The following is an 18946-nucleotide window of genomic DNA, read 5'->3' as shown; positions in this document are numbered from 1 at the left end:
AGAAAACTTGTTTTTCTTTCATAAAACTTCTCTCTTTCTTTGTTGCCCTCATTAATCAAAATAGAGCCCATTACTACATCATAATCTCCACAAAATCATTTAAAAATCCAGTAGCACTGGATTTTTGGTATTACTGCCCTCGTGAGCAAAATATATTACTGGAGAGTGAAACAACAGTATTCATTGTATACAGTGCAGTTCGAATGTCATGACAATTGTCATGTTGTAGACGTGCTCGTAGATGAAAACACAGCCAAGTCAGATCTAAGGGAAACAGGTATCTGGGAAGGTATTCAAAATCAGATTTCTCAAAGTTGTCAACAACTGGCAGCTCTGTTTAGGAACATAAACTACCCCTACCACTTTTAAAAGTGCTTAGCACCTCTCCGTTTTCATTAAAATTGCTCTGAACGGATGGGTGTTAGGCATGTAGGCAAGTCTCAGCTTATCAAGTAGATGCCTAAATGATAGTGAAGCTTTGCTGAAAGTTATGCTAATTTTCATTGCTGAGATCCATGCAAACCATTATGATGCAGTTTATTTGCATGATCAAAAAATTAGTACAAACCAGAGTTTGAACTGGAAAATGACCTAGGGTAAACCACTGTTATTTGATCCATTCCCGTTGCATTTACTTTTATGTTTCATTGAACATGCAGGATTTTCAGATGTGAGTTTTCCTGGCATCCTAATCAGTTAAAATGTATTGAAAAAACTTAAAAATATGTCGCCAAAGAGCATGACTGAATAACCACATGCACATTGAGCAATTTCTGCAATAATCTGATATAATCAACAATCTGACAGTCACAAGGACAGAAAAAGATAGAAAGGTGCCAAATAGTGGCTATAAATAATATGACCTTGTAAAAACACAAAAAACAGGTAAAACGTCTTCTCAAAACTAAAGACATGGTTTTATGCCAATAAAACTATTACACATTTAAATATGCACTGAACATGGTGCGGGTTTGAAGGTCAAGGAAAGATATACTCTTATTTATATAATGAGACTTTCTAAGTGATTTGGACAGTTAGTATAATCTAATGTATTAATAAATATGTGTTTTCACATGGACACAATTTATACATTCTAATGGGGACATTTATGAGACTAAATGTTTCGCATAGAATGAACTGCATAGAATGAGCAACACAAGAAGAGTATTTCTATCAAAACATTGTTCTGAACCTCTGGCAATGCAGAATTAATATAAATAAAGGCAAAGTTTGTATTTTCTATTCATCATTGTCATTCCTCACTAATGTTATAAGCATGTGCAAAAGTGATTTACCTAGCGAAGATCCACTCCTCCACTAAATAAATTTATCTCAAAACATTTAGTAGCAAACCATATGCTCAGTATATATGAGACACGGAATAAAAAGTCAGGCAAGTTGCCTGTATGTAGGATAAAGAAATAGTATTATAGCACTATGTTGCAACAACTTTTTATTTGAACAGCATATCATGACAGCTTCAAAGCATTTACTGATACTTTACTGATTTACTGGTATATGCTAAATTTTACCGATAGAAAACCACTTGGTGGATAAAGAGCTGGCTGAATGGCTGCACTCAAAGGGTTGTGGTCAACGGCTCAATGTCCAAGTGGCAGCCAGTGACGAGTGGTGTTCCTCAGGGGTCGGCACTGGGACCAGTGCTATTTAACATCTTTGTTGGAGACATGGACAGTGGGATAGAGTGCACACTCAGCAAGTTTGCCAATGACAGCAAGGTTGGTGGCGTGGTTGACATGCTGGACGGAAGGGATGCCATCCATAGGGACCTAGACAGGCTTGAGAGATGGGCTCGTGCAAATCGCATGAAGTTCAGCCAAGCCAAGTGCAGGGTCCTGCACCTGAGACATGGCAATCCCAGGCACAAATACAGGTTGGGCAGAGAATAGCTGGAGAGAAGCCCTGAGGAGAAGGACTTGGGAGTGCTCGTGGATGAGAAGCTCAACATGAGCTGGCAATGCACACTGGCAGCCCAGAAAGGCAACCGCATCCTGGGCTGCATCAAGAGAAGCGTGACCAGCAGGTCACGGGAGGTGATTCTACCCCTCTACTCTGCGCTCGTGAGACCCCACCTGGAATACTGTGTCCAGCTTTGGAGTCCTCAACATAGAAAGGACATGGACCTGTTGGAATGGTTCCAGCGAAGGGCTACGAAGATGATCAGAGGGATGGAGCACCTCTCCTATGAGGACAGGCTGAGAGAGCTGGGGTTGTTCAGCCTGGAGAAGAGAAGGCTCCAGGGAGACCTCATAGCAGTGTTCCAATATCTGAAGGGGGCCTACAGGAGAGCCGGAGAGGGACTCTTTGTGAGGAAGTGTAGTGACAGGACAAGGGGTAATGGTTTTAAATTGGAAGAGGGCAGATTTAGATTGGATACCAGAAAGAAATTATTTACTGAGGGTGGTGGAACAGCTGGAACAGTTTGCCCAGAGAAGCTGTGGATGCCCCATCCCTGGAAGTGTTTAAGGCCAGGCTGGATGGGGCTTTGAGCAACCTGGTCTAGTGGGAGGTGTCCCTGCCCATGGCAGGGGGGGTTGGAACTAGATGATCTTTAAGGTCCTTTCCAAATCTAACCATTCTATGATTCTATGATTCTATGATATTTGGCAATGAATGTCTCACATAACTGTGTTGAATTGCTATCATTTTCCCTGTTTACAAATTTTCACACTGTCACTTAACTACACAAGAAATGCCAGCCGTATTTACAAGACTCTTGGTCAATTTTAGAATTAGCTAAAGGACAAAAAAAATTCCCTTGGATCATATCTGCATAGTGCATTGAACTATCACATCTTTCTTCGTATAAAATATCAGCTGACAAGATGACTCCTCAGCCAGAGAAGTCGTTATAAAAAAAAATAAATATTGTCTTTACTTAATGTCTATATAAGAAAAGTAGAGAATTATGAACATATTCTGCCCTTACTGACTATAATACACTAATTGCCATTTCACAGGCAAGTGAAATTTCAGGCCCAAATTTCTCGTACATTGATAAGCTAGTAGAGGAATATGGAGATCATCCTAGAAGCTTTCCTGAAACCTCCTTTTTCATGGGCTGAGTTACTCATTCTTAATGCAATTAGTTTATTTTTATTTACTTGAAGTTACATAAGAATTACATTAAAAATATTGTTGAACTTCCTCACATTCACAAATTTATATTATTCTGATACAAGTTCACATTCAAATCAAGTGATTGCTTATTTCATTTGCATAAAACCAAGCACCTAGCACCATTTGAGATGCCACATGGTGTCTAAGAATTCGCAGAGGGCCAGTAAATATGGCACTGGATTTATGAGGGAACGCTTCCAGAAAATCTGCTGGGAGCCAGACAGCATAATCCATGGCACTTCTCAAACCATCTCAAGTCTCAAAAGCACATAGGTTTGTTCCTATGTGTTGGAAACTGCACTAGATCTTCATTGCCTACAGTGGGAGGTCAGGAATCTAGCTGATGTGGAGAAGCCTATGCACATACATGAATAAGAAACTGAATCATACCTTCAGTACTTTCAGATGTAAGTTATAATCTTGTGGCATCCCATTCACTTAGAAACGATGGAAAGAATTCACCAAATGTTGTAGAGCATGACTGGGTATACACACATATTTAGCATTTACCCCAGACCAGCAGGTGAAAACCCCTCTACAAAACCTAGAACTCTGGTCAAGTGTGAATTCTCATCAGCTACACTTCTTTAGTGATGCTAGAGATGGCTAGGGAACTGAAAAAGGTTATCACTTCATATTATCAATCACACTGCTCTGAAGGAGAAAGTTAGAGACTGTCTGACACACAGTGACACCCTCCATTTTTACTAAGCAAAGAATGCTTCAATTGTTTCATCAGGCCCCATATATATTGAAAAGGTCAGAACTCTATGAACCTCAGCCTGATGACTGCCTCGTTAATTGTTTTCTTAGCAGTACAAAGAAATAGCTCTTTGCCAAATGCCAGCTGAGCTGTAGAAGGAATTTACAAGTTTGTCTCATAACACCAATTATCCAAGCTAGGATTTAAAGGGCTTCTACATTATTATTATATGCAAATTCATATTCACTTTTAAAATCATGTACAGCCAGAAGTTATGTGTGCATTCTGAGGGGATTTAGAGGCTTAGTGTTTCCTACAGGTTTGCTCCAATCTCTCTGTATAAATAAGAACAGAACTCAGGTGGATCAGTTCACTTTCTCTCCAGTGACTTACAGGGTATTTCAGTACTTCACTTTATAAGGACTGGATTGTTTCTGCCCCTGGACAAGAAATCTAATTTAGATGCCTATATTAGTTTCACTGGATCTGAGCCACAGTGTATTTAGCACTCAAAGACTGTGCATTATCCTCCTGATGTTATTTGCAAGCCTCTGAAAGTGATATTATTAAAAGTGTGGCAGAGAGAAAGGCAATAATATCTTTTACCCTATGCTATTTTTTTAACTTTCATAGTAAACCAATGATCTTCTACTACAAATAGTTGCAAAAATATCCATTAAAAATACAGCACCGTGGTGGAACACAAGTTATCTTTAACTCAACCATTTCTGCAAGTAGGTATTTGTGCTCTTTTTATCATGCACATCTTTGCTGAGAAACATTAAAACATCCTCATTCCTTACTAGTCATGCTATTCTAGGCACTTAGTATCATGTGTTAACTCCTAACTCTTGCTTGCAAATTCCTTCAGCAGCCCAACTGTCACTAGCAACTCCTCACACTTTTAGAGAAACACCATAAAAATAATGTTTTGCCCCATAGAAGCTGCACACATTCTTGGCTTATGCTATAGTCCCAACATTAACAGAGACACTGTGTATGGACAATCAGCAAACCCAAGCTTTTCATCTTAGTAAATGCAATTACATCACTAGTAATCAAAATAGGACTAGGCAGAGGCTCAAACATGCTGCTGAATTGCATTGAATGTTTCCAGGTACAGCTTGAGTTAGGGAATGGGAGAAGCATAGAAGAAACCATTTTGTTTTGGGAAAGGAGGAGACAAAGATAAGGGTAATAAACTCTTCTATACTGTTTGCCTTCAGGGCCAGAAGTTAATGTTTTAGCTTCAACCACAGACAAAGTTAAACTGTTGCCCATACAGAATTAGTGAGAATTCAGATGAACCATTTTGCTCCCTGAGCCGTGGGGAGGATAATCACTACATCATGAGTAGTAGTATGGGTATATCTTTCCACAGCTATGGATTTCTACCTCTAACTAAAAGGTTCACAAGAGCATTCTACTAGAAAAGAATAAAATAAATGTATATGTATATATGTGTGTACACGGGCATGTGTATGTATATCAGAACAGGCAGAACAGGAGCCAGCAGTGTGCCCTTGATGTACAGAAGGCTAACAGTGTTCTGGGCTGCCCTAGATGAAGTATTGCCAGTAGGTCAAAGTGAGGTAATCTTTCCCCTCTACTCAGCACTGGTGAGACCAAACCTGGAGTACTGGGTCCAGTTCTAGGTTCCTTGGTACAAGAGAGACATGGACATACTGCAGAGAATTGCATGAAGGGTCATGAAGGTGATGAAGGGGCTAGAGCATCTTTCATGTGAGGAAATACTGAGAGCTGGGACAGTTCAGCCTGGAGAATAGAAGTTTCAGGAGAGATCTTACTAATGTGCATAAATATCTGATTGGAAGATGCACAGAGGATGGAGCCAGGATCTTTTCACAGAATCATAGAATCACAGAATCCTAGGGTAATTTGGGTTGGGAGGGACATTTAAAGGTCATCTAGTCCAACCTCCACTGCAATGAGTAGGGACTCTTCAACTGGATCAGCTTGCTCAAAGACCCATCCAACCTTACCTTGAATGTTTCCAGGAATGGGGCACCTACCACCTCTCTGGGGAAACTGTTCCAGTATTTCACCACCACCAGAGTAAAAAATTTCTTCCTTTTCTCTAATCTAAACCCACACTCTTTTAGTTTAAAACCATTACCCCTTGTCCTATCATAACAGGCCCTGCTAAAATGTTTGTCCACATCTTTCTTAAAAGCCCCCTTTAAGTACTGAAAAGCCACAATAAGGTCTCCCCAGAGCCTTCTCTTCTCCAGGCTGAACAACCCCAACTCTCTCAACCTGTTCTCACAGATGTGTTCCATCCCTCTGATCATTTTTGTGGTCTTCCTCCGGACCTGCTCCAACAGACCCATGTCTTTCCTGTGCTGAGGACTCCACAGCTGGATGTGGTACTCACCAGAGTGGAGCGGAGGAGCAGGATCACCTCCCTTGACCTGCTGGCCATGCTTCTTTTGATGCAGCCTAGGATATGGCTGGCTTTCTGGGCTGTGAGCACAGATTGTCGGCTCATGTCCAGTTTTTCATCCACTGGTGCCCCCAAGCCCTTCTTGGCAGGGCTGCTCTCAATCCCTTCATCCCCCAGCCTGTATTCATACCAAGGGTTGCCTCGACCCAGGTGCAGGACCACGCATGTGGCCTTGTTGAACTTCATGAGGTTCACACGGGCCTGCGGTGGGAGTCAGACGCAATATACTTTACTACGTGGGTTAGCTCCGTGTTCTGTGCTCATTGGCTTCTAAACTTATACACACAAACTATTATTGGTTAAATACAGCTGTAACTTATTATCTATACTTTGTTACTGTTTATGCCAAGTCAATCTTTTACTAATACACATTCAGCATCTGTTGAGGAGTAGCAGTTTCAGTATCAGCATGTGATTTCCTCCTTCATGTTGACCTTCAGACTGTATTAGCTCGTTCCGTATTTCAGTATCTCTTCTGTTACACAAAGTTCATAAGCTCATCAGTTCAACGTGTTCGTTGCTTTCCAAAAAGTTTTCCACATGGGCCCACTTCTTGAGCTTGTCCAGGTCCCTCTGGATGACATCTCGTCCCTCAGGTGTGTCAATCACACCACTCAGCTTGGTGTCATCTGTAATCCCACTGTCTATGTCTTTAATGAAGATATTGAATGTATTGGTCCCAATAAGGACACCTGGGGAACATCACTTGTCACTGATCTCCATCTGGACATCAAGCTGTTGTACACTACCATCTGGTTGCGCTCATCCAACCAATTCCTCATCCACCAAGCAGTCTACCTAACAAATCTATATCTCTCCAATTTAGAGAGAAGGATGTTGTGAGGGACTGTGTCAAAGGTTCTACAGAATTCCAGATAGACGACATCCATAGCTCTTGTCTTGTCCACTGATGTTATCATTCCGTCATAGGAGGCCACTAGTTGGTCAGGCAGGACTTGCCCTTGGTGAAGCCATCCTGGCTGTCTCAAATTACTTCCCTGTTCAACATGTGCCTTAGCATAGCTTCTAGGAAGATCTTTTCCATGATCTTCCCAGGCACAGAGACGAGGCTGACAGGTCGGTAGTTTCCAGGGTCCTCCTTTTCAGTGATGACCAACGAGAGCACCAGAGGCAATGGGCACATACTGAAGCACATGATGTTCCCTCTGAACATCAAGAAACTTTTACACTCTGAGGCTGACTGGGCCCTGGCACAGTCTTTGGAAGTTTTCAAAATCCATTTGCACATGGTCCTGGGTAACTGGCTCTAAGTGCCTCTGCTTGAGCAGAGGCCTTGGACCAGATTTACTTCAGAAGTCCCTTACAACCTCAGCCATTCTGTGATTTTGTGATTATGTACATGTTTATCATATCATGTCAAAAAAGACATACCCACAAACTGTCTTTAGTGGTTTTGCTTTGTTTTACATGTACATTTATTTAATTTTTTAAAAGATTAAAATGGCTTTATTCCAATTTCATTTTAAAATACTGCTGAAAATTGAGGGAACTGTGGTACCTCTGAGCCACAAAAAGTAGCTTCTTAGAGTTTTTAAACAACTGACAAAATGTCAGCTTAAAAATATTTTTTGCTCGTTTCTTAACTCATTTGTTTTTTAACTTATTGTAAGTGAAGAATGTTATTAAAAATCACAGGAAAAAAAAATTATTAGTAAATAATCTAAAATCCTTCAGCATTAATAAGGTTTAAGGCTCCCACCAAATTTTTACTCTCTCTTAATCCTTTAAGAGTGAAGATGAACATAAAATAAAATACATTTTCTGTACAGATCAGCACAAAATAATTGTAACATCTATTGAAAGGAAGTAGCTAAATCTTCCCTAGTCTAATGTAAAATAATTTCTTACATTGGTCAAGCCACCAATCTTTCTAGTTTGACTTGAATGAAAAAAATAAAAACCGTTTAAGTTTAGCAGATGGTTTCAGGCAAATCAAAGGAGCAAAATTAAACTAAAGTTCTATGGCTACATTGCAGGTTCTATTATTTCATTTTCAGGTTCATGATACTTTCCTTTTAATATGTTAATACAGATTGGCTTCTCCTGAATTCTTCTACTGAATTTTGAATTACATTGTTTGATATCCTATTTCTCAAGTCTGACTACATTGCCAATACAATTACTGCACCTTGAATATTAAATAAGGTGTCATAGAAACTCAAGCTATAAATGTAAGCTTTCATTTAAGAGGATCTCAGTACAATCTTTCCAATCTGTTAATAATTGCAGTCTATGACTTCATCTTTTTAAGTGAATTTAAAAGTAAGGAACCCAAATCTTTTTTTCTCAAAGGTTCAATGATTAGGTTTTAATTTTGACCTGGCTTCTCTCCAGAGAGATCTTCAGTTAATTTTCAGTGCAATGAAAATGACAGTGTGTTTTATTTGGTTTATGCTTAAGTATAAATCATAGTAGGAAAAATTTCACCTTTTGGTAATAAAAAGAAAATTTTCACCTCCAGCTCTCAATAATTTTCTGTTGAAACTTTGTTATATCTTAATTTTAATTGTGAAAAAAAAAAAATAGTTGTATTCCTTTCATCTGACATGTCAATAGCTTCATTTCATTCTGTAGTTGCACACATGAATTATAAACAAAACTATTAATAAAAACACGGGCAGAGACCAGTAACCACCAAAGCCAGCATGATCTCTTCTACACAATAAAAGCTAGAGGTGACGCTGGTCTGTGAACAGTTTAAGTTACCTTTTGTAAGTGCTGATTTAAATAAACACTTTAAAGACTGCAGCAATGCACAGTGTTGTGTGCTTGCTTCTCAATTGGCACACGTTGAAAAATAAACAGCTCACAGTTTTGGCAACAAAACCTTTAACTTTGTCATATATGACTCTCTCCTTATGCACATTTTATACTGAAGAGTAAAACAAAAAAACCCACCCAACCCTCTGGGATCTGTTTTAGTCATCTCCTTCCTAGCATTCTTTTCTTGATCCATTTCAGAGTGGGTATATTCTTTGTACATCATAGACATTACAAGTACCTGGTCCTGTAATGAGCTGCCACTGTTAGTTTACCTTCATCTTTCTTCCCATATTCTTCAAAATATTAGCTGAAACAGAATCACTACTTAAGCATGTCAGAGAATCATATGCTATACTGTTAATGGAAACATGGCAAGAAATGACTGAGTAGTGCCATCTCGGGTAGCGCTACAGTTCCCTATGGCACATTTGTCTGGCAGAGAGCTAACTTGAGTGGTTCAAACCAGAGCCAGGGACTGAGTTAACAACTGAGCAGTAAGGGTGTCCAAGATCTGGTGTTTGAGGTATCTTCCCATTGGTTTGGGCTTTTTTTTTTATTTTGCAGTGTCATGTACTCAATATGAAGGAACTCCAGGATGTCATATGAGGATTCTAATATTGATATTTACTTGACTTTTTGAGCAGATTTGAACTTGGATTTCCAGAATAGTAACCGGGATTCAAAACCAAACTATTTGCCATTGTAATATAATTTTTGTCTCTTTTTTTTTCTTTCATGGTCTGAAGGAAATAAATTTTGCAGACTCAGGCAGAGAACAAATAGCTCAGTGATATCTTTTGCTGTATCAGTGACTCCTTTGTTTATTCATTGGACCGTCAGCTCAGGATTTGAGGATTCCCTAAGGAACAGTAAGTATGCTCAAATGAACATGAAGAAATTTAGTTATGTGAGAACGTTATCTCTGGCTTCCTGTGTAGAAATCACTCCTGTAGATGTTGATATGATCTGATATTATTGCTAGTGCAATTATGGAATTATCTAAAACTCACCATAAAAAAAAAGAGACTGAAGTGGAAGCTAACTCTGACCTTACTCATCACTGCCCAACTCTCAGTGTTGTGACCTTCCCCATAAACAGCCCTTTTTGGTGCCCAACTTTGGGTGGCAAAAAGGACGATGATGGGTTGACCCTTGCCAGCAGCCAAACACCCACCCTGCCTCTCATTCACTCCCTTCTCTTGTGGGATGGGGATAAAATAAAAGAAAGATGAGAAGACTCATGGATCAAGATAAAGGCAGTTTAATAGGGAAAAAGGAGCCATGTGCACAAGCAAAGCAATAAGAGGAATGAATTCACTAATTCCATTGGCAGCCACATGTCCAGCCACGTCCTGACAAACAGGGCCTCAGTACATGTAACAGTTGCTTGGGAAGACAAACCATAACCAAAATCACAATTTTCCTCCCCTTTCCTTCTGTTTTCGCTGAGCTTTTACACAAGCTGAAAGAAGAATTATTATTTGGAGGTACTAAACAGAAGAAAATTACTATTTACTTCTCTGGGAAAAAAAGGGAACTGAAGCCTGAATCACAGAATCATAGAAGCATTCACAGGAAGGGAGCTCCAAAGGACCTCCAGCGGTCAACTCGTTCAACCTCTCACTCAAATCAGGGCTAATGCCAACAATGGATTTGGTCATCACCTGGTCTAGCTAATTCAGGAAAACCTTCAATGAAGAAGACTATTTAGCCTCTGAAAAACTTGCTGAAGTAGTTCACTGCTTTCCAAGTATTTCCCCACCCCCAGCCAACGTCCAAACTGAAATGTCCATACTCTACCTTGAGGCATTTGCCCTTTACATTTTGTGGTGCTCCCAAAAAAAAATTTGGTTCCATGACCTTCCCTTTAAAAAGTCTTAGGTTGCTATTAGGTCATCACTTAACATCCTCTTCACCAGATTAAATAAGTCCACTTCCTTAGTCTCTCCTCTCCTAGCTGACGTACCATCTTGGTAGCCTGTCACTGGACCTTCTCCAGTTTCTTCCTATGTCTTTTGGATTGTGGAGAGCAAAATTGGAAACAATGTTCTAGGTGCAGCCTTAGCAGCACCAGGTATTATGGGAATAATAACTTCATTTGGCCTGCTGACAGAATTTTTCCTGATGTAGACAAATATGCAGTTTTCTTCATTCATGCTGTTGGCTCATAATCAGCCTGGTATCTGTCATAATCCCCAGGGGTTTTTCTGAGAATGTTTACTATTCTGCCTGTCCTTAGCATGATATGATATCTGCAGTTACCCCTTTTCAGTTTCACAGCTCTGCACCTGTTGGGTATCTGTTGACCCAATCCTCAAGTTTCTTGAGGTCACTCTGGATGAAGGGCTGCCATTAATTTTTTTCTAATTCTGAACAGTTTTACTTTTTAACACCCAGAGTATTCAGGAGTTGCAGATTATAAACTGATGAGAGTTTTCACAATAACAGTGACATTATTATTAGTAGTAGTAGTATTAGTAGTAGTATTTAAAATAAAGTAATAATTTAAAAAATACCTGTGGTGGAAGCAGTGGTAATCTGATATAAGCAAGTAGCATACTTAGGTCATTGCATCGCCTCTGCATATCATACTTCACCCACATCATTAAGGCATGGAAAATAGTCTCTTCATCAGGAACGTTCACATCGTCACTGGCAAGAAGTTTATGGAGTTCATCAGCTGGTAGAAGTAAAAATTCTTGATTTCTTATAACTTCCATTATATTCTCCTGAGAAGAAGAAAGTGTTTCAGATTCAGTAATAATGGAAGAAAATAAAAGCAGCTGTTAAAGCTAATAAACCCATAGGATTAGTCAATATCTGCCATACCCAGCCCTCTCACAGCTCATGAGAAAAACAAACCAAAGATGATTAGAATTAAACAGTTATAGTTGTAATTCATATATGAATATATTCAGAAAACAATATGAAGATTATATGGTAATATTGTAATTAAAAACTGACAGAATTAGTGAAGGCTAGGGCAGGTCTGCATATTGTTTGAATTTTTGATAAAAGTTGTAATTGAGCACATTCGAAATACTGTAAACCTTTATATGCACATACTACCTTTTCCTGTATTTTTTCACTATCTGATCCATTTCTTAAATAACTTGTCAGTAATATAATTATCAGTATACAGATGATGGCTGTCTATACATATGACAAGGCTGAGAGGAAGATCAATACCATGAACAACATTATTTCTTGAACTTGTTTAGAACAGATTGTTAGCATCAAGTTAACATGCAAAATGTATACAGCAATTAAAATCTCACAGTACTGAAATTTATAATACATATAAGAATAACTATAAAAAACTAACCAAAATAAAACATATAAACTATATAAACTAAAGAAAAGTGTTTCATTTAGTTGACTAAATCCTAAGAACTGACTTAAGCACTCTCTGAACTACCTACTCTACATTAACAGGACACAACAGAAGCACAGTTCTGCAGGGTATCTTTCTCCAAATATTTCTTTTAGGGTGCTTGATCTCTGTGGAGAAATTGCAAATGTGTTCTCATATTCTCGATTCATAGACAACTGTAAGAAGAAAGTGAAGTTGGCATAGACTGGAGGCACAAGACTCTCCTCCTGGAAAAAATCTAATCTTTGACATAAAAAAAATCCCATAAAAAGTGTTGGAGGGAGAAGTAAGTTACAATATCTGATAGATAAAGGGCAATAATGAATTTCGTAATGATACTTTTGGACAGATTTTATGAGAGTAAGATGAGAAGCAGGGGAAGGATGACAAAACATCAGTCAAGGACTTAAGTGTAAGAACATCAAAATTGAAGGTAGTGGATAATTCCACTGCTACACCCACTCAATTCAATTCTTAGCATACTAAAAGTCAAATTAATGCTATCTATAATTGTTTGTTTGAGTCTGGGTCATGGGAAAGACTAACTGGTCACCAAGATCTGAGATAGAAGTAACGCAGTATTACTGAGACTATATAACTGGTAATGGAAAAAATGGTGAAAGACTTAAAACATCAGAATTATAGTCTGGCCCTAGTAAGTCACATGTTTTCCTCCACCTGCCCCATGCAGTACAAGGAAATTATTAATTCTCCAACATCCTATTTTTTGAATGTTACTGCTTAAAAGAATCTATTAAAAACTAACTGCATAGTATTTTATATAAGGTAGGAGAGATGAATAATATGTAGACATGACAAAATCATGACAGACAAGTGCATTGAAACGTGTAATTTAAATACGTATCAAATACATACGTGCAAATAGAATAAACTAGCTAAAGCTGAAAGTGATGCTTATTATTATGAATCATAGAATCATACAATGGGTAAGTTGGAAGATCATCAAGTTCCAACCGCCCTCCCATCGTCAGGGACACCTCCCACTAGACCCCCTTGCTCAAAGCCCCATCCAACCTGGCTTTGAACAACTCCAGGGATGTGGAATCCAAAACTTCTCTGGACAACCTGTTCCAGTGTCTCACCACCTTCACAGTAAATAATTTCTTCCAAATATCCGATCTAAATCTATCCTCTTTCAGTTTAAAACTGTTACCCCTCATTTGATCACTAAAGAGTCCCTCCCCACCTTTCCTGTACGTTCCCTTTAAATACCGCAAGGCTGCTATAAGCTCTCCCCAGAGTCTTCTCCAGGCTGAACAACCCCAATGCTCAGGGAGCCGCTTTCTATCATTTACCAGCAGTCCTGGCAAACTGGGGAGGTCCCAGATGACTGGTGTCTAGCAAATGTGATGCCCAACCACAAGATGGGCTGGAAGGATGATCCAGGAAACTACAGGCCTGTCAGTCTGACCTCATTGCCTGGAAAAGTCATGGAAGAGATCATCCTGAGTGCCATTATGTGGCACATGAAGGACAACAGGTGATTGGGCCTAGTCAGCATGGGTCCATGAAAGGCAGGTCCTGCTTGACAAACCTGATCTCCTTCTATGACAAAGTGACCCACTTGGTGGATAAGGGAAGGCTGTGGATGTTGTTTACCTGGACTTTAGTACGGCCTTTGATATGGTTTCCCACAGCATTCTCCTGGAGAAACTGGCTGCCCATGGCTTGGATGGGACTACTCTTTGCTGGGTAAAAAACCAGCTGGAGGGCCAGGCCCAGAGAAAGATGGTGAATGGAATTAAATCCAGTTGGCAGCCAGTCACAAATGGTGTTCCCCAGCACACGGTACTGGAGAAAGTTCTCTTTAATATCTTTATCAATGATCTGGATGAGGGGATTGAGTGCACCCTCAGTCAGTTTGCAGACACTAACAAATTAGGTGGGAGTGTTGATCTGCTGGAAGGTAGAAAGGCATTGCAGAAGGATCTGGACAGGCTGGATCAATGGGCCGAGGCCAATGGGATGAGGTTCAACAAGGCCAAGTGCCAGGTCCTGCACTTGGGTCAAAACAACCCCATGCAGCACTACAGGCTTGGGGAAGAGGGGCTGGAGAGCTGCCTGGAAGAAAAGGACCTGGGGGTGTTGGTAGACAGTTGGCTGAATATGAGCCAGCAGTGTGCCTAGGTGGCCAAGAAGGCCAACGGCATCCTAGCCTGCAACAGTGTGGTGAGTAGGTCTAAGGAAGTGATCGTCCCCCTGTACTCAGCCCTGATGAGGCCACTTTGCATACTGTGTCCAGTTCTGGGCCCCTCACTACAGGAAGGACATTGAGGTGCTGGAGCATGTCCAGAGAAAGGCATCAAAGCTGATGAGAGGTCTGGAAAACAAGTCGTATGAAGAGTGGCTGAGGGAACTAGGATTTTTTAGCCTAGAGAAAAGGAGGCTGACGGGAGACCTGATTGCTCTCTACAACTACCTGAAAGGAGGTTGTAGGGAAGCGGGAGTCGGTGTCTTCTCCCAAGTCACAGGCAATAGGACAAGAGGAAATGGCCTCAAGATGCACCAGGAGAGGTTTAGATTGGGTATTAGGAAAAATTTTTACACTGAAAGGGTTCTTAAGCATTGGAATGGGCTGCCCAGGGAAGCGGTTGAGGCACCATCCCTGGAAGTATTTAAAAGATGGGTAGATGTAGCGCTTAAGAGATATAGTTTAGTGATGGTTTTTGTCAGTGTTATGTTGACGGTTGAACTAGATGATCCAAAAGCTCCCTTCCAACCTAGGCAATTCTATGATTCTATGATTCTATGATCTTCATGGCCCTTCTCTGGACTCTCTCCAACAGGTCCATGTCTTTCTTAGGTTGGGAGCTCCAGAGCTGGATGCAGTAGATGTCCATTACATGTGTCCATAAAGTAGTCATATTATGAATGTGAATATTTTTACATGTAAAACTTAACTTTCAATGAGTAACATTTTAACTATACATATGCACCCAAAATGGGATGCTGATACAACAATCAAAAGTATATATACCGTCATAGTCTGTATTAACCATGCTGTTAAGTTACCTTTACATAACTGATAGATCAAAATATGACTCAGTTCTTTCTTAAAATTGTTTTATTAGCCACCAATAGGCTAATAGATTTTTAAAATCTAAAAATAGATTTTTATGGCATAAGGTTCTATTCTGTTGACTCCCGATAAAATTTAAAAGCTGTAAAACTTAGAAATGTAAGGGAACTAGTTTGCAGGCACTTGACCACAAGTTGGCTTAATTCATTTTAATTAAAATGCCATAAAGCTCAGAAAATTTCATTGCACTTCTCAATAAAATGATTTATAAGCCAAAGTTTAATTAAGGCTGGTTAAAATGACGTTAAATCCCATTATGAAAAAAAAAACCAACCTAACTGTACTTCTTAATAGGAACCAACATAAAACTTTGCAATAGAATATTAATCCAAAGACCTAATATTATTGAGAACATTGCGATGGTGGAATAAATTTTATGAACTCAAGGAACTTAATTAATTTTGAATAACACTCAGAGCAGTGGCTCTAAATTCAGAACAATAATTTTAGGTTTGATTAAGAATTTTTACAATTTTTTACTGTCTTTTCATTTGGATATATGCTTAAGGAGAACTTATTCCAGTCTCTGTCCTGATTTACTATTGACTGAAAGTAGAATCTAACAAAGTTTTCAGGCAAAACATATGAGCCCAAACCTGTTCTTATAAATGACCGCACTTATACTAGGTTCATGTTACTCAGGTCTGAGTATTTAAGAAAATGCTATTTAATAAAAATTCTTTATGTAACTGTAACTTCTGTATATATATACAAATTTATGTGGCATATTTATAAATATTTTATATATATAAACCAGCAATAAAATCCAGGTTCTTGATCTTCAAAGATAAAAATTTTCTTCTTCAATTATTTAACATTTCCAAATTTGACTAGAAATTTGATTCCTAGATTACATTTTAATTTCATAGATTCATAGATTCATAGGTTGTTCCAGGCCAGAAGGGACCTCCAAAGGTCATCTAGTCCGACCTCCCCACAGTCAGCAGGGACACACCCAACTAGACCAGGTTGCCCAGGGCCTCGTCGAGCTTCACCTTGAATATCTCAAGGGAAGGGGCCTCAACCACCTCCCTGGGCAACCTGTTCCAGTGTTCCACCACCCTCATGGTAAAGAATTTTTTCCTAATATCCAATCTAAATCTCCCCTTCTCCAGCTTAAAGCCATTGCCCCTCGTCCTGTCACTGCAGGCCTTTGTAAACAGACCCTCCCCAGCCTTCCTATAGGCCCCCCTCAGGTACTGGAAGGCCGCTATGAGGTCTCCCTGGAGCCTCCTTTTCTCCAAGCTAAACAACCCCAGCTCCCTCAGTCTGTCCTCATAGGAGAGGTGCTCCAGCCCCCTGATCATTTTGGTGGCCCTCCTCTGGACCCGCTCCATCAGGTCCATGTCCTTTCTATATTGAGGGCTCCAGACCTGCACACAGTACTCCAGGTGAGGTCTCACCAGAGCAGAGTAAAGTGGCAGAATCACCTCTCTGGATCTGCTGGCAACACTTCTTTTGATGCAGCCCAGGATGTGATTGGCCTTTTGGGCTGCAAGAGCACATTGCCTGCTCATGTCCAGCTTCTCGTCAATCAGCACCCCCAAGTGCCTTTCCCCAGGGCTGCTTTCTAATACCTCATCCCCCAGTCTGTATTTATACTGAGGATTGTTTCTTCCCAGGTACAGAATCCTGCACTTGCTTTTGTTGAACCTCATGAGGTTCATCTGGGCCCACCTCTCCAGCCTGTCCAGGTCCCTCTGAATGACATCCCGCCCCTCCGGTGTATCGACAACACCACACAGCTTGGTGTCATCTGCAAACTTGCTGATGGTGCTCTCAATCCCTCTGTCTATGTCTTTGATAAAAATGTTAAACAGTACTCATCCCAGGACGGACCCTTGAGGGACACCACTAGTCACTGCTCTCCATCTGGACTTAAAGCCATTGAGTACCACCCTCTGGGTGCGACCATTCAGCCAATTCCTTATCCACTGAACAGTCCACCCATCAAATCCGTATCCCTCCAATTTGGCAAGTAGAATGTTGTGAGGAACTGTGTCAAAGGCCTTACAGAAGTCCAGATAGATTACATCCATAGGTTGCCCCTTGTCTACTGACCTAGTCACTTCATCATAGAAGGCCACTAGGTTAGTCAGGCAGGACTTGCCCCTAGTAAAGCCATGTTGGCTGTCCTGAATCATCCCCCTGTCCTCCATGTGCCCAAGCATGGCATCCAGAAGGATCTGTTCCATGATCTTCCCAGGCACAGAGGTGAGGCTGACAGGTCGGTAGCTCCCAGGGTCCTCCTTTCTTCCCTTTTTAAAAATGGGTGTGATGTTTCCTTTCTTCCAGTCTGCAGGGACTTCACCTGACTGCCATGACTTTTCCAATATCATGGAAAGTGGTTTTGCAACTTCATCAGCCAGTTCCTTCAGGACTCTGGGATGGATTTCATCAGGTCCCATGGACTTGTATATCTTTAGATTCCTTAGGTGATCACATACCATGCCTTCAGTTATAGTGGGATGGACTTTGTCACCTGGATCCTCAACTTGTGGGCCATCAATACAAGAGCTAGGAGGAGAGGGGTTGCCAGTGAAGACTGAGGCAAAAAAATTATTGAGAACTTCTGCCTTCTCTTCCTCCATTGATACAAGTTCCCCATTGCTGCTCATTAGGGGGGGTACATTTTCTTTAACCTTCCTTTTCTGGTTAATGTACCTGTAGAAGCCTTTCTTGTTTTTCTTTATGTCCCTTGCCAAGTCCAATTCTAGCTGTGCCTTGGCCTCCCTGACCTCATTCCTACACAGCCGGGCAACATCCCTATACTCTTCCCAGGTTGCCTGTCCCTTCTTCCATTTCCTGTGTAGCCCCATCTTACCCCTTAGTTTGACCAGCAGGTCCCGGCTCAACCATGGTGGTTTCTTGCCTTCCTTACCCAATTTCCTACATGTTGGGATTGAGATCTTTTGTGCTCTATGGAGAGCATCCTTAAAGATCTGCCAGCTTTGTTCTGCTCCCTTGTCCCTAAGGGCAGTTTCCCATGGGGTCCTATTTACTAACTCCTTGAAGAGTTGGAAGTTCGCTTTCTTAAAATTTAGCGTCCTGATGGTGTTCCTCTTGGGCTTCAAACTTCTTAAGAGAGTGAACTGCACTAGAGCATGATCACTGCAGCCCAGACTGCCTTCAACTTTGATATCCCTGATGGCCTCACTTGCATTTGTGACCAACAAGTCCAACAATGTATCTCCTCGAGTAGGGCTGGTGATTTCTTGTCTCAAGAAGTTGTCGTCTAGGCACTCTAGAAGCTTCCTGGAGTGCCTGCAGCCAGCCGTGTTGCTTTTCCAACAGATGTCAGGGTGGTTAAAGTCACCCTTAAAGTCACCTTTAAATTTCTTGAGATTCATTTCATTTAGAGCAGCCAAGCATATTTCAAAG

General features: G+C 40.6%; 1 protein-coding gene across 3 annotated transcripts in view; it reads right to left on the bottom strand.

Annotated features, from left to right (window-relative positions):
- KLHL1 (kelch like family member 1) overlaps positions 1 to 18946 on the bottom strand; it is a 236939-nt gene that overhangs the window by 83904 nt on the left and 134089 nt on the right. For all 3 annotated transcript variants that reach the window (XM_074160009.1, XM_074160018.1, XM_074160026.1), the window contains one exon: positions 11609 to 11821. In XM_074160009.1, the coding sequence (XP_074016110.1) occupies positions 11609 to 11821 (213 nt within the window). The remainder of the gene's footprint in view (positions 1 to 11608; positions 11822 to 18946) is intronic.

The sequence above is a fragment of the Numenius arquata genome, chromosome 1, assembly GCF_964106895.1.
Source record: "Numenius arquata chromosome 1, bNumArq3.hap1.1, whole genome shotgun sequence".
NCBI classification, from domain to species: domain Eukaryota; kingdom Metazoa; phylum Chordata; class Aves; order Charadriiformes; family Scolopacidae; genus Numenius; species Numenius arquata.
The sequence above is the reverse complement of the archived record's forward strand: the minus strand, read 5'-3'. Positions and strand labels throughout refer to the sequence as shown.